Source organism: Thamnophis sirtalis, unplaced genomic scaffold (assembly GCF_051295495.1).
Source record: "Thamnophis sirtalis isolate CommonGarterSnake01/CBP01778 unplaced genomic scaffold, rThaSir2_p1.2 scaffold_15, whole genome shotgun sequence".
Classification (NCBI taxonomy): Eukaryota; Metazoa; Chordata; class Lepidosauria; order Squamata; family Natricidae; genus Thamnophis; species Thamnophis sirtalis.
In genome coordinates, this window is record NW_028261395.1 from 2,878,062 (window position 1) to 2,905,771 (window position 27,710).

Genomic DNA, 27,710 nt, shown 5'->3' on the forward strand with positions numbered 1-27,710 from the left:
GCGTCCGGAGACCAATAGGGAGCCAGTGCAGCTCGCGGAGGATGGGTGTAACATGGGTGTATCTAGGTACACCCAGTATCGCTCGCGCGGCTGCATTCTGGACCAACTGTAGTCTTCGAACACTCTTCAGGATCAGCATGTACAGATGTGTTGCAATAACTGCACTACAAAGTTAGCCTCCAAAACCGACAGATGTTTAATGGGGTCTGGATGAGCAGCTATCGCAAACAGGTCTCGTAAAGCTCTTGAGAGACCAGTTAGATAGATGTAAATGGGCTGCCGCTTATTGGATTTAACTGCCATCTTGCAACGTGTCAAGGAATTAACCTTTAAATCCACCTTCTTATGTAAAGAATCCCTCTACCTTTCTTTGCCGTTTGAGGACATCCGAGTTTAGCCTTGTCTCACCCTTACTTCTGTATGCATGATCTGTGAAAGATGCAGTTTAATTTCAAGTAGCTCTTGGAGAGTCAGTCCTTTGAGAATCTGGGTGAGGAAACAAAGTCCACTTTACTTCTTGTAGGGTATATAACAGCACATCATCAACCGTTTGCCAGAGTTTCTCTCTGCCCCTTCTTATCCCGTACAGAATGAAAGCAAAGTGATTCTCAAGTCTATTTCTCACCCTCTCTCCCTTCTTAGGGCTCAAATATCATTTACTGCCTTGTTAAATCTAAGAGTTCTTCAATAGCCAACTTTATCTGTGTTTTCTCCGCCACGGAGTGAGATATTTGAACATCCATCCGAGTTCTGCATTATACAAGGAGGATGGAATCTGATTAGATGGCACATTGAGCTGTTAGCCTTTAAAGTGACAGTCGCCTTCCTTTGAATACCGTTGTATGTTCACAAATTTGCCCATGCTTGATATTATTCAGCTATAAAATGCCCAGATATTGTAGGTTTCATTGTGTTTCTTCTTGATGGTTTGGTCATTTGGTATTTCAATTCCATTTCTGTTTATGACGTTACCTCAATTTATTGTTCCTGTAGTAGATTTATCTAAATCAATTTCCATTTCTATACCTGTGTTTAAAATTCTTAGCAACAGCAATAGCAGTTAGACTTATATACCGCTTCATAGGGCTTTCAGCCCTCTCTAAGCGGTTTACAGAGTCAGCATATCGCCCCCAACAACAATCCGGGTCCTCATTTTACCCACCTCGGAAGGATGGAAGGCTGAATCAACCTTGAGCTAGTGAGATTAGAACCGCCGAACTGCAACTAGCAGTCAGCTGAAGTAGCCTGCAGTACTGCACTCTAACCACTGCGCCACCTCGGCTCCAGGTATTCTTACTGTATTTATTAATGACTGGATTTCAATTTCTGTTTTTTCACTAAGCTTCAGATCACCCATAAAAAAACAAATGTCTTTTGCCTTTTTAGCTAACATCAGCTTCTCTAAACTGATTCTCTTTTCATCATCAGTAATACTGAATCTTACTGAAAGACTCTGATTTGCATCTGATTATAATTTTTAAGACTTGGCATGTTTAAAAATAAAAAAAAACTCCTACCCAAAGTTTTAATTTAAACTAACACTTGTGGGTCGACGTGAAAGAGATACAGAGGATAATTTCTGTTTCCCATTCAAGCAAAAACATATATATGTTTTTTAAAAAATATTAGAACAAAATGTGAAAACCTGCTTTTTATTTACAGATGTTGAGGAGTATGGAGAAACAAATTTCAGATTTGGAGATCTCCTTTCAGAGAAACAAGTCTTGAAAGTATTCGTCAAATTCTTCCTCCCTATAAAATAAAGGAAATACATGAGTTATTGAATCAGAACAAGACTATAACAGTTTTTATTTATACATGTAGTAAATGCTCTACAGCAAAAATTCCACATTTTACAGATATACCAGCAAGGGTGTGCTGACAATATTTATCTGACTAGGCAACTCAAGGTTTAGGAATTTCTCTATAGGTCAAAATGCATTCACTGCAAACTATCCTTTCTACTTCTAATAAGGTAAGACAAGTAAGTAAGGCAAGTGAGTAAGTGTATCTGTGAGCAATCCCTGTTCTTGAGATTAAATAGTGAAGAAGTTTGATAGAGACTTTTGTTCTTTTGAGTTTTGTAGAGTTGTGAAGCGGCAAATAAAGAAATCATAACACAGATCAAACTGAGAATAAGAAACTAACCCATCCAATCTTCCAGGTACAATGAATAATTATGCACAGTTGGAGTAGGGCTTGTATTATTTTGTACATTCTCGATCTATTTTTGTTCTAAAATCTAATCATCCTAGATAGCCCTACTGAATGTTTTCTTATTGTTTTTTTAAATTGATTTTAAAATAATGACGCAGAAACAGCAAAAAATCAGATAAAAATGCATGTGTTATCAAAGTAAAGAAAATGCATAGTGGTTTTTTTAGATGAAAGAATGCAATGGAAAAAAAGATCAGTTCAGCTATAAATAGTTACAATTCAATATATAATTATCTAATGCAATTATTCAAGTATATATGTATTTCTCTCATATTTTTACTTCTCAAAGAGATAAGACAAAGACAGACAGACAGACACACAAAACTGTATATATACAGTACCTACAATGAATAATTATGCACAGTTGGCGTAGGGCTCGTATTATTTTGTACATTCTCGATCTATTTTTGTTCTAAAATCTAATCATCCTAGATAGGCCTACTGAATGTTTTTTTTTAAATTGATTTTAAAATAATGACGGAGAAACAGCAAAAAAATCACAGATAAAAATGCACCTGTTATCAAAGTAAAGAAAATGCATAGTGGTTTTTTTAGATGAAAGAATGCAATGGAAAAAAAGATCAGTTCAGCTATAAATAGTTACAATTCAATATATAATTATCTATTGCAATTATTCAAGTATATATGTATTTCTCTCATATTTTTACTTCTCAAAGAGATAGACACAGACAGACAGACACACAAAACTGTATATATACAGTACCTACATACTGGTACTTTTATCTATGTGTGTGTGTATAAAAAGAAAAAAAAACGATGATTTTGCTTCTTGATTAAAATTATTTTTCTGCTTAGATAAACTTTTAAGGAAGGTCACAGGAAAAAAAACAAGACCTTGTTTTTTCTTCAGCATCCTGTGGTGGACCTCTCCAGAAATCTGCCTCGGAGGGACCCTCTTCCTGATCATCTGAGTCTGTTTAAAAAAGATAACAATCTTTAAAATAAAATGATTTTAAGAGCGTTTTCACATTTTGAGCTAGACGTCTTTAACATTAAAAAAAACAACAACGATAAAGCACTAAAAATAAAATGGGGAATTATCCATACAAAATTTAGTTAAGCAGTTATTCCTGATCACTATCCATTGGAATTACTATTTTTTAGCAGTGACCAATTGGGAACATAAGAAATATGTTCATAGCTACACCCATTGGTGGGATTCAAGCAATTCGCACCTACCCAGGAGAACCGGTTGTTAACTTTTTAAGCCGTTCAGAGAACCGATTTTTGGAAGAAACCTTATTTTGTTTTTACTACTTTACAGCGCTAACCCTGTAAGGAAGGCAGGAAGGAAACATTCTGGTGTTTGTTTCTAGCCTCATCTTTATTGCTCTGATTACACAAACTGCCTCTCCGGTTAACCCTTATTACATTGTGACAGCTAAGGCGAAGCTCCCATTGACGTGAGTGATGTCAAGTTGGCCACACCCACCCAGTCACATGACTTGGTTCATGGCTCTAGAGCAATTTCTTCCTTCTATGATGTTTTTCTCTAGATCAGTGGGTCTCAACCTTCCTAATGCCGCGACTCTTTAATACAGTTCCTCATGTTGTGGCGATCCCCAACCAGAGGTGGGTTCCTACCAGTTCGCACCTATTCGGTAGAACCGGTTCGTCAAATCTACCAAACCGGTTAGAAGAGGTTCCACCAGTGGACCCGGAAAGCAGGCCACACCTACAGAAGAGGTTCCAACCATTTTTTGAAACCCACCATTGGTCCTTGGATATGATTATTCTACACTATCATGCTCCTATTTATAAAACTCAGGGCCTCTGTGAAAGGTAAGGATGACTACTGCGTTTGTGGTGCAATCAGAACATTGCGTGTGTTGAAGTTGTTTTAACGCAAACCAAAGATGCCTTTTGAAAAACAAGTCTACATCCTATTCTTATGCATGCCAGTGCTGTGTGAGAGGTAATTTAAGGTGGTTCTGACAAGTGTCGTCGGCATCTCCATATCCGGTCACATGGGCGGCAAGCCACTCCCATCGGGTCACATGGGCGGCAAGCCACTCCCACAAAGGAGGCCACACCCACAGAGTAGGTTCGAACAATTTTTGAAACCCACCACTGCCTACAATCATAAAATTATTGTATGTTTTCCATATTTTTTCAAAAATATGTGTTTTCCAATGGTCTTAGGCGACTCCTGTGAAAGGGTCATTCGACCCCCCCAAAGAGGTCCCGATCCACAGGTTGAGAACCGCTGCTCTAGATCATCAGTTCGGGTTTTTTTCCTGCTTTGCGTATTACATGATTCCGAAAGTTTATTTACTGAACAGAAATGATTTCCTACATTTTTTTTTTAATACTAACCTTCATCAGTCTGGTTCGATTCTTCCAATGATGCTGGGCCTATTTAAAAAAAACCATTTCAGAAATAATTAGTTTACCTTCGCCCTCCATCAAGTTCCCTTCTAGCTGATGATAGCAATAGAACCCAGAGTTTCAGACATAAATCACTGTGGTCATAAGTTGAGGCACCGCAGGATCAGATCCACTTTTACAACTGTTTCTATGATGGTCAAAAAGCAAGCCACGCATGGTTGTTAAGTGACTCATGCAGTTGTTAAGCAAATCCAGCATATCCAGTGGGAGCTTTTTTACTTGTAAATGTGAGCTGGTGTTTGTGGCTGGTCAGCTGCCGGCCCCTCCAACAGCCGAATCAGAGAAGGAGGCATGGAGTCAGGTTCAGCATAAAGGCAACCTGTGAGTTCCGAAGGGAAAGAGGGAATGGAGCTGGCATAGAGATAGATAGATAGATAGATAGATAGATAGATAGATAGATAGATAGATAGATAGATAGATAGATAGATAGATAGATGAGAGGGAGGGAGGGAGGGAGGGAGGGAGGGAGGGAGAGAGAGAGAGAGAGAGAGAGAGAGAGAGACTGGGCCATCCATCAGTCCTCAGATGGAGAGTCGACAGCCCCCAGGTTTGGAGGTTGCTGATGAGGAAGAGGAGGAACAGCTGGGTCCAGTGCCTGACATGCAGATGTTCAGAAAGGAGAGGAGGGCAGTGGAAATCTATGGGCTGGTCCTTGGGACAGAAGAGCCACCGCTGCTAGCGAAGCCCCACCCTAGCTCTGGGGATAAAAGGCAGGGGGCGGAGATGAATAGATGTGGCAGAGGAGAGGAGAGCAGTGGAAATCTATGGGCCGGTCCTTGGGATGGAAGAGCCACCGCTGCTAGCCTTTTAAATCTTTAAATTTTCTTTTTACCTTCATGGATCTTCTTTTTCTTCGCCTTCTGCCCGTGTGGTAAAGATCCTTTTGACTTTTTGCCCTTTAAAATTTTGGAACTTTGTTCATTGTTGTCTTGCTTCTTTCCCGGTTTGACCTCCTTTTTCCTTTATAAAAAAAGAAGAAATAAATAACATGTCCATCCGTCTCCAAAAATGTATAAAAATTGGTTAGAACTATAATAGTTTAAATACATATTTGCCTATAATAAATCAACCTTCCCCATATCATAGTTTAAATATGATGAGCCCAACGTTGTTTCTAGCCTGCACAAAATTAGAATAAGGAATATACACTTTTCTCCGCTTGTATTACAGATAAATATAACCCAATCTTTCTGCTTTCGAAAAGTATCTGATTTCAATTGAACTGATATGTGCCCCATTGATTCTAAAGCAGAATTTACTGAATTTTAACCTCGAAAATATCTGGAAATGCTAGCACTTCGTCCTTTGGATAAGAAATAGGGTCACTAATCCTGGCTGCGCAAGAACAAGCTATCCGCACCAATGCCATTAAGGCCAAAATCGGAAAATCCTCTGATGATGCCAAATGCAGACTTTGCAAAGAAGCTGATGAAACTGTTGATCACATACTCAGCTGCTGTAAAAAAAATCGCACAGACTGATTATAAATTGCGGCACAATTCAGTAGCACAAACGATCCGTTGGAATTTGTGCAAAAATTATAATATTAAAACAGCAACAAACTGGTGGGAACATCAGCCTGAAAAAGTCACCGAAAATCAGATGGCCAAGATCTTGTGGGATTTCCGTACACAAACGGACAAAATACTGGCGCATAATACACCAGACATCACACTGGTTGAGAAAAATAAGGTCACAATCATAGACATCGCAATACCAATAGCAGGGTCGCTGAGAAGGAACATGAAAAAATCACAAAATACCAGGACTTAAAAATCGAAATTCAACGACTATGGCACAAACCAGCAGTGGTAATTCCAGTGGTAATTGGCACACTGGGTGCTATTCCAAAAGCACTGGAATTACATTTAAAACAGTTAAAAATTGACAAAATCACCATCAGTCAAATGCAAAAAGCCGCACTGCTTGGATCCGCACGCATATTACGAAAATACGTTATGACGTCGTAGACCCCTGGGTGGGGCCCGTCTAGTAACCAATGCCAAATCCGGCGAAACAACTGGCCGCTGTGATACAATTGTATAATAATATCCTTCGACGTTATCTTAACAGTTCCTAGGTCCTTGGTTAGGACTCGAGCTGTTGAGCTACCAACCAGCCCCAAAGGCTGTGAATCTCACCAAACATTAACCACGCAATAATAATAATAATAATACCCCTCCAAGGAGCTTTACCTTGTCATGGTGGAGGGGCTCGCGTGCTCTAATGATCTTAAGGGATATGCTGAACAGGTACAACCATATCAGACAGGTCTTAGGTGAAGGGCCAGACAAAATTTGCTCCACAACCCATTCAAATATGGTGAATATGAAAAACCAGCCCCAAAGGCTGTGAATCTCACCAAAGATTAACCACATAATAATAGTGTCTCTTGAGAGACCGCCTACTGCCAATCACCTCCATTCGACCAATTAGATCTCACCGATTAGGCCTCCTCCGAGTTCCATCCGCCGGTCAATGTCGACTGGCAACCACGCGGAGGAGAGCCTTCTCGGTGGCAGCTCCGACCCTATGGAACGATCTCCCCGTGGAGATTCGGACCCTCACCACCCTCCAGACCTTCCGCACAGCCCTTAAAAACTGGCTATCCCGTCAGGCCTGGGGCTAAAGATTGCAACCCGCCCGAATGGTATGAATGTTGTGTTTTAATGATGTATTGTTCTATATGTTAAAAGTTTGTTTCCCCCCCCCTTTTTTTTAAGTTGTAAGCCGCCCTGAGTCCCCCCAGGGAAAAGGGCGGCATATAAATAAACTTAAATACAAATACAAATAGTAGCAGTAGTAGTAGTAGCAGTAGTAGTAGCAGTAGTAAATTGAAAGGTGCATTACCTGTGATGAAAATTTAATTTGAAAGAACATTCTGGACAGAGTCCTTTAAAAAAAAAAAAGAAGAACATATTTTATTTATATGCACATACAGACACACACAGAGAGATTGGAAACCACCTACAAATAGGAGGGATACCAATAATTGTCATTAAAGGCATACGCGATTAAACATTAATATGATTTTGAGAGCCTATTCAGTATAGCCCTTAACAGCACTGGCACAGAAACCATGAAACCATGAGTTTCAGTCCTGCCTTGGACACAAAACCAGCTGAGTGACATTGGACCAGTCTCTCTCATTCAGTCCTAGGAAGGAAGGAAGGAAGGGCAAACCACTTCCACCAATCTAGTCAAGAAAATTTCACTGGCTTGTCCAGCATGTTGTCAGGAGCCGGGCTCAGTAGGTTAGGATGCTGAAATATCCATAGGCTCACATTCAAAACAATAGCAATAGCAGTTAGACTTATATACCGCTTCCTAGGGCTTTCAGCCCTCTCTAAGCGGTTTACAGAGTCAGCATATCGCCCCCACAGTCTGGGTCCTCATTTCACCCACCTCGGAAGGATGGAAGGCTGAGTCAACCTTTGAGCCGGTGAGATTTGAACTGCTGAACTGCAGATAGCAGTCAGCTGAAGTGGCCTGCTAACTGCTATTGCTATTGCTATTGTTATCTGCAGTTCAGCGGTTCTAATCTCACCGGCTCAGGGTTGACTCAGCCTTCCATCCTTCCGAGGTGGGTGAAATGAGGACCCGGATATGCTGACTCTGTAAACCGCTTAGAGAGGGCTGAAAGCCCCATGAAGCAGAATATAAGTCTAACTGCTATTGCTATGGCTATTACTTCCTTTTGAATATGTTGTAGTTAAATTTCCTTTCACCAACATTTTTAAAATTCCTAATGTTATTTTTCTACACACTTAAGATCCATTGAAAAGGAAATAAACATTGGCTACACGATGGACTTACTTAATTTGACGAGTGCATTTTTCTTTTGCCCGTGTTCAACGTAACCAAAATTCACCTCCCAGCTCTTTAAGCCTTCTTTTTCATCGCAATGTTTGCTTCCGCAAGAAAATTGGCCTGGAGAGAAATCAAATTACCAAAATTGTAAGGATTTGTACATGATACAGTATTTTTGCAAGTAAATAACTTGCTGAGATGTTCATTTTAAGTGTATTATATTTAAGGATATTATTTAAGGATATTGTATTTATTAAATGCTACAAATCATTAATAATGGAGGAAAAAATTAACATATTGATACACTCATATGCATCTTTTGGGTATTTTGCATAGATGAAAAAATAATTAGTTAGAAATAAAAAGCATTATATTATTTACAATTAGTTATAAAAAACGGGGATGAGCCTGTTTCACAGGTGTTTCTGGATAGCTTCTGGCACTATAAATAAGAATACATTGTCAATTCATTTAACTTTTTCACCTTAACTCATTTTAACTGTTGTTCCAAGGTTGTTGGAATTTCTGTGAGATTGGGTATTTTATACAAAACAAGTCTTTCTAGGAGCACTCTTAAATTCTCCATAATTATTTGCTTAGGGAAACATAATTGCCATCAATAGATGTAATTTACGATGTAGTTTATCAGAAATTAGCACATTCAACCACACACAAAATAAGTTAAGCATTCTATCTGCAGGAACAGGCATTTATGACCATGATTTAGATCAGTGATTCTCAACCAGCTGGATATGGGAATACAGAAATAATCTTAAGGCACGGGTGTCCCTTGATCTAAATAACGATATGTGATTGAAAGATCTTTCAGGTGCTCAACCTTAAATGGACGCTCGGTTACTATGGCTTGACGTGAAAAAAACTTCTGGTCCTGATGTTTATTCAAATGCCTTCCAAAAAGTCTTTTCAAACAAGAAACATGGAAAGCTTCGCCTTTTCATCTACTTTACTGTTGTGTCTCAGTCTTCCTGCAAAGCAGCCAACGAAAACTTCAAAAGAAGCAGTGTTTTCTGTCCAAACCACCACCGGCTCCTGTCTGTTTTCAATCATTTCTGCCTACAACAGTTGAATTCGCATTGTCCTTGCATTTTAGGGGACATTCCCTACCCTCTCTGTTTCTCTAGCTGCCTTTCTTGAAGTAAGAAGCTGCGCGGTGGTGGTGCAGTGGTTAGAGTGCAGTATTGCAGGCTACTTCTGCTGACTGCAAATGGCTGCGTGCCATTTGGCAGTTCGAATCTCACCAGCTCAGGGTTGACTCAGCCTTCCATCCTTCCGAGGTGGGTAAAATGAGAACCCAGATTGTTGTTGGGGGCGATATGCTGACTCTGTAAACCGCTTAGAGAGGGCTGAAAACCCTATGAAGCGGTATATAAGTCTAACTGCTATTGCTATAAGATGAAACCCATTTTTATCTGCAGTTCTTCAGCCTTCAAAGCATCAGATTTGGGGAGGCCTGAAGAGGCTGCAATGATAGGTGAGAAAAACCCTTCCATAACAAAAATTCTCCCCATCTAAGTTAGACTTGGAGGCTCAATAAGGAACAAGAAGAAAACTTGCCTTTCCCCGAAACCACTTCTTGCTCGTATCTCCATCTAAATCCAAACTGTTGGAAGGATTTTACAAATAACACAGTTAGTATTTTGCTTTTACAAATTCTGCAAGCACATGGAAATGTGATTCACTGAAGGAGAAAATGGCCTTTATATTTAGAAGATTGTTTTTTCTTTTAAATTAGTGCAAGCAAGGAACAGCAATTATCAATAATGAAAATCAATGTCACATGATTCCATAGGTTGATTTTAGGAATGAGGTACACGAAATAAAAAATGAATAGAACACAGTTGTGCTTCATAGGTGAAGGTAACTGGTTCCTACCAGTTCGCACCTATTCGGTAGAACCGGTTCGTCAAATCTACGGAACCGGTTAGAAGAGGTTCCACCAGTGGACCCGGAAAGCAGGCCACACCGACAGAAGAGGTTCCAAATTTTTTGAAACCCATCACTGACACACACACACACACAGACTGACAGAGAGAGAGAGAAAGAGAAAAAAAGGACAAAATAAATAAAAAGAAAGAAAGAAAAAGAGTGAGAGATGAAAGAAAAAAAGAAAAAAGGGACAGAGAGACAAAAGGAAGGAAAGAGAGAGAGAGAGAGAGAAAGAAAGAAAACACATGGCTGGCAAGCCACTCCCACCAGGTCACATGGGCGGCAAGCCACTCCCACAAAGGAGGCCACACCCACAGAGTAGGTTCCCAAAAAATTTGAAACCCACCACTGTTTCAAACTGTTAGGTTGGCAGAAGCTGGGCCAAGTAACGGGAGCTCACTCCGTCACGCGGCACTAGGGATTCGAACCGCAGAACTGCCGACCTTTCTGATCAACAACCTCAGCGTCTTAAGCCACTGAGCCACCGTGTCCCTTCTGTGCTTTATAATAGGCTTTTTAAAAGTTATGCATGTCTTTTATTAGGCTTTTTTTTAATCAGCTGAATTTTGGATAGTCAAATTTCGCAATTTGCAATTTAATGAGTTTATATGCCGCCCGATCCCGGGGGACTCCGGGCGGTTTACAAATACGAAATGAAATAAAATAACACACAGGGGGGAGAATGCAAACAATACAAACAATTTAAAAACACAACATACATTCGGTTTAACTGGGGGTTGAACCTGATTTGAACTTGGCACGACAAAACCGCGGTCCACTAAAGCACGGCCGATTAAAGCGCGTAACTGACGTCATCAGCAGCGCGACAAATACAACCGCGGAGATTTTAAGAAGCTATTTTAAAGCAAGCCGATTCACGTAAAGGTAAGGGTTAGGTTTAGGGTTAGGTTAAGGGTTAGGTTAAGGGTTAGGTTTAGGGTTACGTTAAGCGTTAGGGTTAGGTTTAGGGTTAGGTTAAGGGTTAGCGTTAGGTTTAGGGTTAGGTTAAGGGTTAGGTTTAGGGTTAGGTTAAGGGTTAGGTTTAGGGTTAGGGTTAGGGTTTGGGGGGGGTTAGGGTAAGGTTTTCGCTTTAATTTTAAGTTTACCGCTCACAGCGTGATGTTTTCGTCGCGCTGTGATGACGTCAGGTACGCGCTTTTGTCGAGCGCGCTTTAGTCTACCGCGGTTTTGTGGTGGAACCGATTTGAAAATCAGCAACCCCAGGCCTGTCGGAACAGCCAGGTTTCGGTGGCTTTTTGGAAGGCCACGAGGGTGGGAAGGGTCCGGATCTCTGCTGGTAGCTCGTTCCACAGAGCCGGAGCAACTACAGAAAAGGCTCTCCCCCAAGTGGTCGCCAGTCGGCATTGTCCGGTCGACGGCACCCGGAGGAGGCCTAGCCTGTGGGTTCTTATCGGACGTTGGGAGGTGTGTAGCAGGAGACGGTCTCTCAGATATCCAGGTCCAAGGCCATGTAGGGCTTTAAAGGTAATCACCAGCACTTTGTAGCGCGCCCGGAGACTAATAGGGAGCCAGTGCAGCTCGCGGAGGATAGGTGTAACATGGGTGTACCGAGGTACACCTGCTATCGCTCGCGCGGCTGCATTCTGGACCAACTGCAGTCTCCGAACACTCTTCAAGGGCAGCCCCATGTAGAGTGCGTTGCAGTAATCAAGCCTTGAGGTGACGCGGGCATGAGTGACTGTTTGAAGTGCCTCCCGTCAATATAGTCAATATAAAGCATCAGTATGAAGAGATCAGGTGACTGTGTGAGTTCTATGACCGCCAGCATTCCAAAGAATGGTCACAAGTACTACTGCAATGCGCTCTACATGGGGCAGCCCTTGAAGAGTATTCGGAGACTTCAACTCGTCCAGAATGCAGCCACGCGAGCAATTGTGGGTGCACCTCGGTACACCCACGTTACACCTATCCTCCGCGAGCTGCACTGGCTACCGATCAGTCTCCGGATACGCTTCAAAGTGCTAGTCGTAACTTATAAAGTCCTTCATGGTATTGGATCTGGGTACTTGAGAGACCGCCTGCTGCCAATTACCTCCCAAAGACCCATTAGATCACACAGGGTTGGCCTCCTCCGGGTTCCGTCTACTAGTCAATGCCACCTGGCTACTACCCGGGGGAGGGCCTTCTCTGTGGCAGCTCCGGCCCTCTAGAACGAGCTCCCCGCAGGGATTCGGACCCTCACCTCTCTCCAGGCCTTCCGAAAAGCCGTCAAAACCTGGCTTTGCCGGCAGGCCTGGGGTTGATGAGTTCCCTCCCCTCTCGACTTGTATAGTTGCGTGATTCTTGCTTATTTTAATTATCTGTATTCTGTTTTATGTTCCCCCTTTTCCCTTTTTGAATTGTTCGCCGCCCTGAGTCCTTTCCGGAGAAGGGCGGCATACAAATAATAAAATTCAATTCAATTCAATTCAATTCAATACTTGTTCGGCGCCACTGTAATTTTGAATAGTCACTGAATGAGTCCCATCAACTGAGGACAACCTGTATATCGACTTAAGATTCAACAGGCTGGCCATTCAGCTATATTTCCTTTTAATCATCCATCACACTGGAATGGTTTTCCGAAAACGATCAACTGCTAAGAAGCATTGTGTAACCATTAAAATTCATAGCCAATGTTATATCTGTTTCCATCTGTGCCAAAGGCTAATTTTAAGACTCTCCACATTGATTTCAAGAAGATGAAAGAGAGGAATGCAGTCATGTCATCACTCTCCGCTCTGGTTCTCTACTTAAGAAATGTGCTGGATCAAACTAATGGTACATTTCAATGCATCCTGCCCATTTATTTGCTAATCTCTCCGAGTCTCAACTGCTGCTGTGAGCGAGAACTACAGCATTGTGACTTCTTTCTCCGCGCTGGCTGTTGTCGCCCTGTTGATGACGTCAGCGACGCGGTTTAATCGGGCGCGGTTTAGTCGAGCGCGGTTTTGACGGGTCACGATTGCTTTGTTACCTAAACAAAATCTCTTTAAAAACAAGGGTCCTCACATATGTGGCTCTCATGCACTGCAGTGGTGGGATTAAATTTTTTTAACTACAGGTTCCGTGGGCGTGGCTTGGTGGAGGGGAAGGATACTGCAAAATCGCCATTTCCTCCTGATCAGCTGGGACTCGGGGAGCAGAGAATAGATGAGGGCGGAGCCAGTCAGAGATGGTATTTACCGGTTCTCCGAACCACTCAAAATTTCTGCTACCGGTTCTCCAGAACTGGTCAGAACCTGCTGTGTACCACCTCTGGTGCACTGGCCATAAACAATAACGCTTTTGTAAAACACCCCTCTGTATTGTCCCATTCCCTGAAACAATTTGCTAAAGGACTAAAATTATCTTCAAAACATTTGGCCAGAACCTAAAAAAATTACCTTGTTTTCTTTGTAGTTTCTCAGATCCGCTATACAGTATTCTTTGAATAATTTATCATAGTATTTCTTGCTCAGCCTCTTCTCCCTGAAAGATAGAATGATTGATTGAGCAGAAGAAAAAATACAAAAGGGACCGAAAGAGGTATTCCGCTTTTAACAACGGATAGGCAGAAACGCCAAGTTTGTTTGCCATTAAGTATTGCTTGCAACAGAAAATTTTAAAAAATGGTTGGCATTTATTGTTCAAGTAGCTTGCAATTATTTTACTTTTATCAGGAGCATGCTTCGCTACGGTGTATATTATTTCACACTTCCTAAATGTCTGAAGCTATCTTTTTTTTTTGCGGGGGGTGGGGAGGGAGACAGTATGGTATAGTGCAGTGTTGTCCAACCTTTATGGCTTTGCAGACTGGTTGGAGGGGGATCGGGAGAGAAGGGATGGTTGGCGTGTGAGTGGCGGGCTGAGGGCGCGCGTGCAGCTCCGTTTGCAAGCGGCAGGCACGTGGAGCTTCGCAAACGCTCGCACATCACTTCCACAGCACAGCACATAGTGGGACACACCCTAGGAGTTGGAGACCATGTTGTCTGCTTTGCTGCTGCTTCGGCTGCCATTGAAACGGGGAGGGGGGGCATGGTATTTGGGAGGGGAATACTAATTGTGCCGGAGGAAGATTCTGGAGTTTCTGCTGCCTGTCTTACTGCGCATGCGGAGGAGGTTTCCCGCCAAGGCCAACGGCACCGACATTCCACCTGGGTGATGCCTTTCAAAGTTACCTCACACCTGACACTTGGGAGAATTATGATTGGACTGTAACTGGGATGCCAAGGGGTGGGGAATGGGTTATTCTATGTATCATTTGCTTTCGCGCCTAAATAATCAGCCTTCGCTTTGCTACGCTTCTGATCATTTATAATTAGCAAAAGTACACTTGATTTCTATCAATGGAGTCTCGTGGTTTTCTTTCCTAATTATTCAAATGGAGGAGTGCTGACAGCTAGTGACTGGAAGACTCTGAGTCTCCCAGTCTTCCCTGTCTTAGGGATGAAGACAGCTGAGTGGCCTTGGGGCCAGCCACTTTCTCTCAGCCCTAAGAAGCAGGAAATGATAAACCACTTCTAAAATCTTGGCAAGAAAACTGCAGCAACTTTCGCCAGGAGTCAAGACCAACTCAGTAAATAAAAATATTCAGCAAAGGAGACTTTGGGGCTGTCACGGGATACTGAGATACAGGGGGAGACAAGCAGACATGAGCTTGGGAAAGGGTTAATGGGCTGTCCTTGGGCCAGACCAAAGAGGGTTAGGGTTAGGGTTAGGGTTATAGCAATAGCAATAGCAGTAGACTTATATACCGCTTCATAGGGCTTTCAGGCCTCTCTAAGCGGTTTACAGAGAGTCAGCATATTGCCCCCAACAATCCGGGTCCTCATTTTACCCACCTCGGAAGGATGGAAGGCTGAGTCAACCCTGAGCCGGTGAGATTTGAACCGCTGAACTGCTGATCTAGCAGTGGCCTGCAGTGCTGCATTTAACCACTGCGCCACCTCGGCTAGGGTTAGGGTTAGGGTGAATCGGTTTGCCCCGACAGAGAAATAAAGAAAAGCTCAAGTTACCAGCTCATATCGACTTCATCCTCTTCTCTCCACAAGAACCTGTGGTTCTCCCTTATAATATCAAGGTCAGTTTTATCGTTTTCTCTGTTAAAAAAAAAAAGTTGGGGCTAAGGATCAAAAGAGTTGTTTTTAATTAAAACAAGTAATAAAAGCTGTTCATTCTTTAGCACATCATTTTTTTCCCCTAAAAAGGCACTCTTTATCAAAAAAAAACCCACATCTGAGGCTATCTTACACTGCCTCAAAATGCTTCTCAGATTTTCTCTAGATTCAGAAAAAAATGCCAAGATAATTGTACTCAGATTCTTTTATAACTTAGCCGTGTGGATTTTAGTAAATATAATGTTTATTGTTCATTAACATTAACATTTATGTAGAAATACTACCCATCACATTTAATCTAGATAATACATTTGAAGTGTGCTTTTTAATTCAGAACACAGGATCCAACTCAATAATATTCTATTTATATACAGCCTTCTACTTTTAGTTCCAAATGACACAATTGGCATAATTAAAAGGATGTGTATTTTGCAGTTAATTCTTAAATATATGATAGAACGCTCTGCTGAAAAATTAGTTTAAGCATTGCTACCTCTTACACAATCTCCAGATATGAAAAGTGTGCATTTATTTCCGTAGGAACTTACCCTACTTTTTATCATCAACCTATTCAGCATGAACAAGGTAAATAAAATACAGTAAGGAAGTAGTCTTTAATTATCCAAAAATTACTCATGCATAATTTAATCTTATAAATATTTACGTATGCCAAATAAATTTTGATTCTATTTGTCTTCAATTATTAATGATTTCAGCCTTTCTATCTTTTAGAAATAAATGGAATGGAAATGGAAATGGAAAATTTATTTATAGGCCGCCCTTTTCCCTGGGGGGACTCAGGGCGGCTTACAATTCATGGGGAGGGGAATACAAACAGTGAGACATAAAACAATACATAATTAAAAAGTTCTATAAATAAGACGGGGCTTACCCTGAGCGTCTGAAGTCTTCTTTCTTACCACCATAGTATAAAATGTAATCATTTACAAGCTTCTTATGTCTTGCATACTAACACAATTAAGAAAATTAATCATGTTTCTTTTTAATGGTTGCCTAGTAACAACTTCATCTTAAGATCTATTCATAAAAACTAACCCCAAAACATTTCTATAATACAAGGTGCATGAGAGAAAGATTTTAAAGTGATGATGATTATTAAATGATACGTTACACATAGTTATTACAACAACCACTATCATAACTGAAGGATACCTGTGGTAGTTGTGAGACCTGGAAAAACCCCCACAACTTTTTAAAGAGCTGCTGACTGGTGCTGTATTTACATTGAGTGTCTTGAATAATTTATTCTAAATAAAAACTGAAACACTGCAGAATTATATAAATGTGCATTTTATAGTACTGCGGTTGTTATATATTTGAATCTGGGGTGGGTTTCTCGCCCCGTTCCAACCGGTTCGGTTGGAACGGGGCCGGCGGCGTCCTCGCGCACGCGCGCGGAGCACGCATGCGTACTAGCGTCTGTGCGATGCTCCAGCTGCTCCTGGAGGATCGCGCAGGCGCTGTATGCGTCCTGCGCATGCGTGGAAGCACAGAACTCGTCAAAACCAGGTAAGGAGCGCGCGTGGGCGCGCGGGTGCGCGGGTGGGCCCTTCGCCGTTCCCGGAAGTTACTTACTTCCGGGTTCGCCGACCAACCGGTTCGCAGGGACCGCCGCGAACCGGTTGAAACCCACCCCTGATTTGAATACATACACACAGAGATACATAGACATTCATCATAGCTCATACAGTGTAAGTATTACTGTTAGCTTCAGAAATGGAGGAACCATAGTTACAATTTCTTGCCTTCTCTTAATTGCTCATCTTAATTAACATTTGGAAAAGAACAGGAAAGAGAAGGGACATCTAAGACATATAATTAAATAAATGTATCTGTGTATAGGCAAAGAGCAAAGACAAGGCAGTTTTCTCCTTATTAAATTACATTTTCATATTTTGAAATACTGAAGTCATAGCTATGAAAATGCACCCGGTTAATCTTCCAGACTGATCTTTGACAATTTTCTAATGTAATTTTAGTGTCTGCTAGTTCAGTTTCCTTACTGTTTTCTTTTCATTTAAAAAGAAACACCAACCTAACCAGATATCCTGTTTTTTCCTCCCTTCCCACAAAATCAAGATAACCAGAAATTGTTCATGCTTGAACTCTGCCTTAAGGAATCTAATTTAAAACATACTCAAAGAAAACCACAAAGACAAAAATAAAACCATACGCCAAAAAATAAAATAAAAAATGAGTGTGTTCAGACATAAGTTTCTTTTTTAAAAAATATTAGGGTATACTTTTTTTGCTTTTAATTAAAATATTAAAGGATACAGCATCCATTGCTATGAAATGGAAGCGTCTATTTCTGGCTTCTTCCCTGGGGAAAAAAAATAAAATGTTATTCCAGTCATTTGGATGCTTAATGCTATTCTGACAACGTTGCACTAGTGTGAAGATGTACCTGTCCCATTCATCCATTGCCACCTGTCTGTGCGCCACCTTGTCCTGCTTCTCCTTCTGGAAGGGCTTTTTGAGGATTGCATCTTCGCTGGTTGGCAGGGCAAATGGAGAAGAAAAAGGAAAGTATTTCTTAGATATTGCATTTACCGTAATTTTTAGAATCTCTCTTTTGAAAACGACGTACATACAGTAATTGTAAAAATACTCGGATAATAACTAGAATCAAGAATGGCAACTAGAATCGTAGTTTCCTTGGAACTAAGGTGCTAGTTGTTACTTTTAAAGCCCTACATGGTTTAGGACCTGGCTACCCGAGAGACCGCCTCCTGCCGCTTACCTCCCAACGACCAACAAGATCGCACAGGTTGGGCCTCTTCCGGGTGCCGTCAGCCGGACAATGCCGGCTGGCGGCTCCCCGGGGGAGGGCCTTCTCTGTTGCTGCACCGGCCCTGTGGAACGATCTACCCGCTGAGATCCGGACCTTTACCACTCTCCCGGCCTTCCGTAAAGCCGTCAAGACCTGGCTGTTCTGGCAGGCCTGGGGCTGTTGATTGATATCCAGCCCCGCTTAGATGGAATGGATGATGTGGAATTTTAACATTGTATTTTCTATTTTTAAATTTTAAATGTTTTTTTTTTTGTCTTGTTGTGAGAGTCCCGATGGGAGTGGGCGGCATACAAATTTTATTAAACTTGGAAACTTGGAACACATATTCAGATGCCGGGATTCATATACCTACAAAAATCAAAATAGTCTGGACTCTGGTTTTCCCCTGACTCTCTGTGAAAGCAAAAATTGGACTTTGAAAAAGGAGATAGGAAGCAGGTTATTATTATTATTATTATTTTGCAATTTTCTTGTTTCACCATTTTTATAGGTCTCCCCTTTTGCCTATTTCCTAAGCAACCAAGATAATGTTCCTGAACGCCACATTCAATACTGGTGTTACATGATTTTTTTAAAAAATCAGCGTAAATGAATGTACCTTTTTTATAACTTTACTCCCAATCAATGAGCATAGGATTGCAATACATGTCACTTCCCACTCAGGCAGAAAAATCTATCTATATGGTCACTAGGAGCGGAAAAGGACGCCGAGGTGGAGCCGAGGTGGCGCAGTGGTTAAATGCAGCACTGCAAGCTACTTCAGCTGACTGCAGATCTGCAGTTCGGCTGTTCAAATCTCACCGGCTCAGGGTTGACTCAGCCTTCCAGCCTTCCGAGGTGGGTGAAATGAGGACCCGGATTGTTGTTGGGGGCAATATGCTGACTCTGTAAACCGCTTAGAGAGGGCTGAAAGCCCTATGAAGCGGTATATAAGTCTAACTGCTATTGCTATTGCTATTGCATAAAGACAAGTTGAGAAAAAAATACGTCTTCTGCCACACACTTCCCAGCGTCCGATAAGATCTCACAGGATGGGCCTCCTCCGGGTGCCGTCGACCAGTCAATGTCGGTTGGCGACTCCTCGGGGGAGGGCCTTCTCTGCAGCTGCCCCGACCCTATGGAACGATCTACCCGCAGAGATCCGGACCCTTCCCACTCTCTCGGCCTTCCGAAAGGCTACTAAAACCTGGCTATTCCGGCAGGCCTGGGGCTGTTGACCTCACGACTGAGGTCCAGCCCCGCCCAGATTGAGTGCATGAAGTGTTTTTTCTTTTAATCTGTTTTTCTTTTCTCTATTTTTTAATTTTTATCCTTTTTAGAATTATATCCCTGTAAGCCACCCGGAGTCCTTCGGGATTGGGCGGCATATAAATTCATTAAATTTGAATTTAACAACTGTGGCAAGAAAGAAACGTAAAATGGGTCAAAACTCACTTAACAAATTTCCCACTTAGGCATGTAAATTCTGGGCATACTCAAGGACTACTTGTACAAAGGAAGGGGTGGGAAACACCCACTAAATGGATGCCACAGTATTATTTTGTTTTTACTGTTGTTTGAGACAAGATACTCTGCTCACACTTAAGTTAGAATAAAAGAAAAGTCTTCTATATGCACACATACAAATTATAACACCGCCAGAGCAATATGTTACCTATTTTTCTGTTGGAAAGATTTCCCCACTGTTTCATCATCGCTAAAATCAGAGTCATACTCTCCATGGCCAAGTATCTGGAGGGAAAAAAAACATACAACATGGAGTCTGGTAAATTTATGGATTATAAGACATTGCCTTCAAAGGGCAATTTCCAAACTGAAATAACCAGAAACATATTTTGTGGAGGGGCGAAACATGAAATGACAAAAAAAAAATGGCTATTAACTTCATAAACAAAGACATGGTTTGAACAAAGGGAAAAATCAGCAGATTTCTCTGTATCCCTCGTCTCAGATATGAAAACATCCATTATATGCAAACATAAACTTCAATATATAAAACAGCGGAGAAGAGTAACGATATAGCAGCAGTGGCTGGGAATCTCTGTCTGCATATATAGAGCCGAGGTGGCGCAGTGGTTAAATGCAGCACTGCAGGCTACTTCAGCTGACTGCAGTTCGGCTGTTCAAATCTCACCGGCTCAAGGTTGACTCAGCCTTCCATCCTTCCGAGGTGGGTAAAATGAGGACCCGGATTGTTGTTGGGGGCGATATGCTGACTCTGTAAACCGCTTAGAGAGGGCTGAAAGCCCTATGAAGCGGTATATAAGTCTAACTGCTATTGCTATATAGGTAGTCCTCAATTTACAACAGTTCAAAGTTATGACAGCACTGAAAAAGGGACTTTTGACTGTTTTTTTCACACTTACAACCATTGCCACATCCCCATGGTCACGTGATCTAAATCCCGCCGCTTGGCAAACTGACTCATACTTATGACAGTTCCAGTCAGAAATATGAGTCGGTTGACAAGCAAAATCAATAGAGAAGCCAGGTTCTCTACTGATCATTTTATACATCCTTTTATATGAAATATTTTAAATTTAAAGTAAAATGATATAATGGCATTCCATTAAATCCTCCTAAAACCATCCAATAACATTACATCACTTAACAACCGTGTTACTGCAGTGATTCACTTAACAATGGTGGCAAAAAGAGTCGTAAAGTGGGGGAAATTCACGTAACTATCTCCCTTCGCAACAGGAATTTTGGGCTCAAATCGTGGTCGTAAATCGAGGACTGCCTGTACTTCTCCCTCTTCAGGGAGTTCATATATCCCTTCAGAGCAAAAGGAGAAGAGGGTTCACCATAGTGGCAACTGAGTCAACTTTATGTTCTGTGCAGTTCTCAGAATCCCTGGCTCAGGAATTCTGGGAATTGAAGCCCACGGGGCCGTAAAGTTTATTTATTATTATTTGTTAAATTTATAGGCCCGCCCAATCCCGGAAGACTCCGGGCGGCTTACAAAGAAAGAAAAAAGAAAAGCAAAAATAAAAGAATGATTTAAAAATTCCCCAACACGCATACGTTCTGATCGGGGCTGGAACTTAACAATAATTGCCATAATTGCTCACCCCGAAGAGCCAGCATTGTTCAAAGATGTCTCCGTGGTCATGTGACCAGCATGACTAAATGCCAAAGGCGCATGGAACGCTGTTACCTTCCCACCAAAGGTGGTCCCTATTTTTCTACTTGCATTTTTACACGCTTTAGAACTGCTAGGTTGGCAGAAGCTGGGACAAGTCACGGGAGCTCCCTCCGCTAGGGATTTGAACTGCCGAAACTGCTGATCTTTCTGATCGACAAGCTCAGCGTCTTAGCCACTGAGCCACTGTGCCCCTTGCCTAGTCTTATTTAACAAAGTATATATTAAAAAAACATTCCATGCTATGCATCAGACAACAAGGCACCAAAGGGCAGAGTCCTAAAATTTATTTCCAATTTCCTTTCACCCACGCAGCTATGGTTCTTCTTTAGCAAGGCATATAACCCTGATTTAAGTTCACAAGGGGAAAAAATTCAGCCAGAGAATATGGAATTGATTAAATGGGGTGTTTTTAAGGATTGCATAATATCCCTTTCTTATAAATACTTTAGCATCCAACTTCAGTTTTGTTTATGAGAAAAGGAGCTTTCTTCCTTCTGCCAATGTCATTTTCTGTCATTCAAATTTCAAGAGCGATTTCAAAAATGCCATACATTCCTTTTACAATCGTAAAAGTATATCGTTTTTCCCAGCTTGCTTTGCAGATGTATGGGTGAAAGTGGCATTTCTAATCACTAACATTTATGACTGATTGTAGAAAACAGACATGATTAGTTATTCCACGCTGATGTGCTTTGAATATAAGGGTGGTATCACAGCAATTGGAATTGGCAGCCAGTTTCTAAAGGAGGTTTTGGGAACCTCGAAGAGCATGGAAAGGCCATGAATGTTTCTAATCTCTGATTAAAACATTGTCTTCCTCTTGCTATTTACTTTAGGTTTACAATTAACAATGGCAAACTATAGAAATGATACTTTATCTGCAACACTTATGATACCGGTATAGATTTATGATAGGGACAAACACATTTTCTAGCCATAAACATTATCTATTGGGTCATTATCACCATGCATACAACAGATTGCAAAGATGGACCAAACGGGACAGTTTCTTCTTTTTTTATGCACACAAGTTATTTTCTTTTTAAAAAATATATTTTTTTATTTTTAAACAAACACAAACCGATAGAACAAAAAACATAAAACCACCTTCCATTATAGCAATAGCAGTAGACTTATATACCGCTTCATAGGCCTTTCAGGCCTCTCTAAGCGGTTTACAGAGAGTCAGCATATTGCCCCCAACAGTCTGGGTCCTCATTTTACCCACCTGAGTCAACCCTGAGCCGGTGAGATTTGAACCGCTGACCTGCTGATCTAGCAGTAGCCTGCAGTACTGCATTTAACCACTGCGCCACCTTGGCTCTTATTATATATCTTATATTATAATATAAGCCAAGGTCTTATATTATAAATTATAGAAAGTGAGTCAATTGGTAAAAAGCTTTCTGTGCATTCCTTACATAGTCATCACTTACTATTCATATCAAATCACATTTTTAAATCATGTGTGTGTGTGTGTGTGTGTGTGTGTGTGTGTGTGTGTGTGTATTTAGTGTCACAACCCCTGGTATGCCCAAATATGGGAGGAAGCCTACTGCTTCCTTTCTCTGTCTATCGGCTCGTCACAAGAGACTATATATATAATGTGTGTGTGTGTGTGTGTGTGTGTGTGTGGTGTGTGTGTGTGTTTTATTTGTGCTGATAAATAAATAAAGGGAGACTAGTATAGATCTATTTCAAGCTATTTAGCTCTCATCAGCTAGCCATACCTTTACTGGGATTCGAACCTGGGCTATATTACATATTAGGCAGACATCTTAGCCATTAAGCCACAGGCTCTGATCCAAATGCTGGCTGGGGAATTCTGGGAGTTGAAGTCCAGACATCTTCAAGTTGCCAAGGTTGAGAAACACTGTGGCAGAACCTGTACAGTGGCTAAATTGACTGCAAATGGAGGGATGTGCTCACACAGGGAATTTTGTGATATGGTTTTATGATTCATACGAATGCACTTCAAAAAAAAATTGAGAGGTGAACTGTAGCATGAAGCAATAAGGGCCATTTGCAAAGTTCCAATGCATCATCGAACTGTGTTTGAAAAGAAGAATATATGGATAATTGATGTGGCAATACAAGGGCATAGTAGGATAGAAAACAAAACAAAAAATTGAAAATGATCAAAAAGAAAGATTTAAAAAGTCTGGCTAGTAAACATGGCAGAACCTGGAGACAGAAGAATGAAAGAAAAAAGACTGAAGAAGACAACAAAATACAAAGATAAATAAAAGTAGAATGACTGGGGTTAAAAAAAATGAAGATAGTACCAATGGAAATAATAATAATAATAGGTACCTTGGGTGCAATCCCAAAACAAGTGGAGCACCACCTGAAACCATCCGCAGTCAATTATAGCTTTATTTGGAACAGTTTACAAGACGATACACATATATTACACCAAAACATTACAACATCCTAGATTCTTGGGAAGAACTCCATACATATGAAGGCCAACACCAACTAAACTGGCAGCTGTGATTTCACATAGTTCTACATGTAATAAGTTCATATCATTTTAATTCTGTATTTGATTGAACGCTGATGTGCTGAAATTATGCTAATTGTACCCCCACTGTTCAAGACAAGCACATCTTGATCAAAAAGAAAGATTTAAAAAGTCTGGCTAGTAAACATGGCAGAACATGCCATGGAGACAGAAGAATGAAAGAAAAAGAACTGAAGAAGACAACAGAATACAAAGATAAATAAAAGTAGAATGACTGGGGTAAAAAAAATGAAGATAGTACCAATAGAAATAATAATAATATAATAGGTACCTTGGGTGCAATCCCAAAACAAGTGGAGCATCACCTGAAAACATCCGCAGTCAATTATAGCTCTATTTGAAACAGTTTACAAGACAATACCTCTAATATTATCAAAGAACATCTTCCTATCCCAGGTCCTTGGGAGAGACTCCACAGGTGGACAAAAATGCCAAATCCTATCTAAATATCTGGCTGACTGCATGACCAAAAATAAACTGTTTATCAACAATGACATAACACTGTTGCCAAAACGATTCTATTCTATTTCTATTTATTGAAAAATCTGTAAATTTATTGATCATCTATAAAAATGATCATGGGCCAGTAATAAAAAAATTGGTGGGATCCTATAGTTGAAAAAGTAGTCGAAAATGATCAAGTTAAAACACTGTGGGAATTCCAGAAAGAAATTAATAAAGACTTGGTGCATCCCTAACATATCACATCGAACTGTGTTTGAAAAGAAGAATATGTGGGTAATTGATGTGGCAATACAAGGGCATAGTGGGATAGAAACACCCCCCCCCCCCCCAAAATTGAAAATGATCAAAAAGAAAGATTTAAAAAGTCTGGCTAGTAAACATGGCAGAACCTGGAGACAGAAGAATGAGAGAAAAAGAACTGAAGAAGACAACAAAATAGAAAGATAAATAAAGTAGAATGACTGGGATAAAAAAAATGAAGATAGTGCCAATGGAAATAATAATAATAGGTACCTTGGGTGCAATCCCAAAACAAGTGGAGCACCACCTGAAACCATCCACAGTCAATTATAGCTTTATTTGGAACAGTTTACAAGACAATACCTTTAATATTATCAAAGAACATCTTCCTATCCCAGGTCCTTGGGAGAGACTCCACAGGAAAAATGCCAAATCCTATCTAAATATCTGGCTGACTATATGACCACTGGATATCATACCCAAAAAATATTGTACAGTGCATAAAAAATCTGCACAAATTTCCCATCTAACCATTACAAAAGGACACACTGTGTCCTTTTGTAATGGTTAGATCTACACATATATTAGATCTACACATATATTAGATCTACACATATATTAGATCTACACATATATTAGATCTACACCTATATTAGATCTACACATATATTAGATCTACACATATATTACGCCAAAACATTACAACATCCTAGATTCTTGGGAAGAACTCCATACATATGAAGGCCAACACCAACTAAACTGGCAGCTGTGATTTCACATAGTTCTGCATGTAATAAGTTCATATCATTTTAATTCTGTATTTGATTGAACGCTGATGTGCTGAAATTATGCTGATTGTACCCCCAAATGTTCAAGACAAGCACATCTTGATCAAAAAGAAAGATTTAAAAACGTCTGGCTAGTAAACATGGCAGAACCTGGAGACAGAAGAATGAATGAAAAAGGACTGAAGAAGACAAACAAAATAGAAAAGATAAATAAAAGTAGAATGACTGGGGTTAAAAAAAATGAAGATAGTACCAATGGAAATAATAATAATAATAGGTACCTTGGGTGCAATCCCAAAACAAGTGGAGCACCACCTGAAACCATCCGCAGTCAATTATAGCTTCATTTGGAACAGTTTACAAGACAATACCTTTAATATTATCAAAGACATCTTCCTATCCCAGGTCCTTGGGAGAGGACTCCACAGGTGGACAAAAATGCCAAATCCTATCTAAATATCTGGCTGACTATGTGACCACTGGATATCATACCCAAAAAATATTGTACAGTGCATAAAAAATCTGTACAAATTTCCCATCTAACCATTACAAAAGGACACACTGGGGTCCTTTTGTAATGGTTAGATCTACACATATATTAGATCTACACATATATTAGATCTACACATATATTACGCCAAAACATTACAACATCCTAGATTCTTGGGAAGGAACTCCATGCATATGAAGGCCAACACCAACTAAACTGGCAGCTGTGATTTCACATAGTTCTGCATGTAATAAGTTCATATCATTTTAATTCTGTATTTGATTGAACGCTGATGTGCTGAAATTATGCTAATTGTACCCCCAATGTTCAAGACAAGCACATCTTGATCAAAAAGAAAGATTTAAAAAGTCTGGCTAGTAAACATGGCAGAACCTGGAGACAGAAGAATGAAAGAAAAAGAACTGAAGAAGACAACAAAATAGAAAGATAAATAAAAGTGGAATGACTGGGGTAAAAATAATGAAGATAGTACCAATGGAAATAATAATAATAGGTACCTTGGGTGCAATCCCAAAACAAGTGGAGCATCACCTGAAAACATCCGCAGTCAATTATAGCTTTATTTGGAACAGTTTACAAGACAATACCTTTTATATTATCAAAGAACATCTTCCTATCCCAGGTCCTTGGGAGAGACTCCACAGGTGGACAAAAATGCCAAATCCTATCTAAATATCTGGCTGGCTGCATGACCCAAAATAAACTGTTTATCAACAATGACATAACACTGTTGCCAAAACGATTCTATTCTATTTCTATTTATTGAAAAATCTGTAAATTTATTGATCATCTATAAAAATGATCATGGGCCAGTAATAAAAAAATTGGTGGGATCCTATAGTTGAAAAAGTAGTCGAAAATGATCAAGTTAAAACACTGGGAATTCCAAAAAGAAATTAATAAAGACTTGGTGCATACCTAACATATCACATTGAACTGTGTTTGAAAAGAAGAATATATGGGTAATTGATGTGGCAATACAAGGGCATAGTAGGATAGAAAAAAAAACAAAAAATTGAAAATGATCAAAAAGAAAGATTTAAAAAGTCTGGCTAGTAAACATGGCAGAACCTGGAGACAGAAGAATGAAAGAAAAAGAATTGAAGAAGACAACAAAATACAAAGATAAATAAAAGCAGAATGACTGGGGTAAAAAAAATGAAGATAGTGCCAATGGAAATTATTATTATTATAATTATTATAATTATAATTATAATATTAATGAGGCTGTGATACAATTGTATAATAATAATAATAGGTACCTTGGGTGCAATCCCAAAACAAGTGGAGCATCACCTGAAACCACCAGCAGTCAATTATAGCTTTATTTGGAACAGTTTGCAAGACAATTAAACTTGCAAACAATACTTTTAATATTATCAAAGAATATTCTGAAAACGCATCCAGCTATTGACGCCCCCCGGAAGGTTTTCCCTGACGGACCCACCCAGCGCAGCGCCGCCCCGGGGAGAAATCTCTCGCCGGCCCTGCTGCTCTCCCTCCCTCCAGAGCGGAGGACCGCTACTTACAGCCCTGGGCACCTTCCTCTCGGGGGCCTCCATGTCCGCCTTCGCGGTCTCGGTCTCCTTCGCCGCTTCTCCGGTGCGCCTAGAGACTCCTCCGCGGCGGGGTCCGTCAAGAAGAAAAGACCGGCCGGAAACCGCGGGCGGGAAAGAAAGGATCCGGTCAGAGATGCGGCCGCTTCCCCTGGCTGATTCTTCAGCCCGGCGCTCCCTG

At 40.6% G+C, this 27,710-nt stretch overlaps 1 protein-coding gene across 1 annotated transcript; it reads right to left on the reverse strand.

Annotated features, from left to right (window-relative positions):
- Positions 1-1,636: 1,636 nt before the first annotated feature.
- Positions 1,637-27,642, reverse strand: LOC148042428 (protein FRA10AC1 homolog). The gene is made up of 14 exons (XM_087702039.1): positions 27,503-27,642; positions 19,952-20,028; positions 17,911-17,997; positions 17,781-17,826; positions 16,375-16,451; positions 15,381-15,464; positions 13,770-13,854; positions 10,012-10,057; positions 8,443-8,556; positions 7,477-7,519; positions 5,459-5,586; positions 4,555-4,593; positions 3,073-3,151; positions 1,637-1,752 (listed from the first exon to the last, which is right to left on the reverse strand). Exons 1-14 carry the CDS (start codon positions 27,533-27,535, stop codon positions 1,710-1,712), a joined length of 981 nt encoding a protein of 326 aa, XP_087558165.1. The 5' UTR covers positions 27,536-27,642; the 3' UTR covers positions 1,637-1,709.
- Between the last annotated feature and the right edge of the window lie 68 nt (positions 27,643-27,710).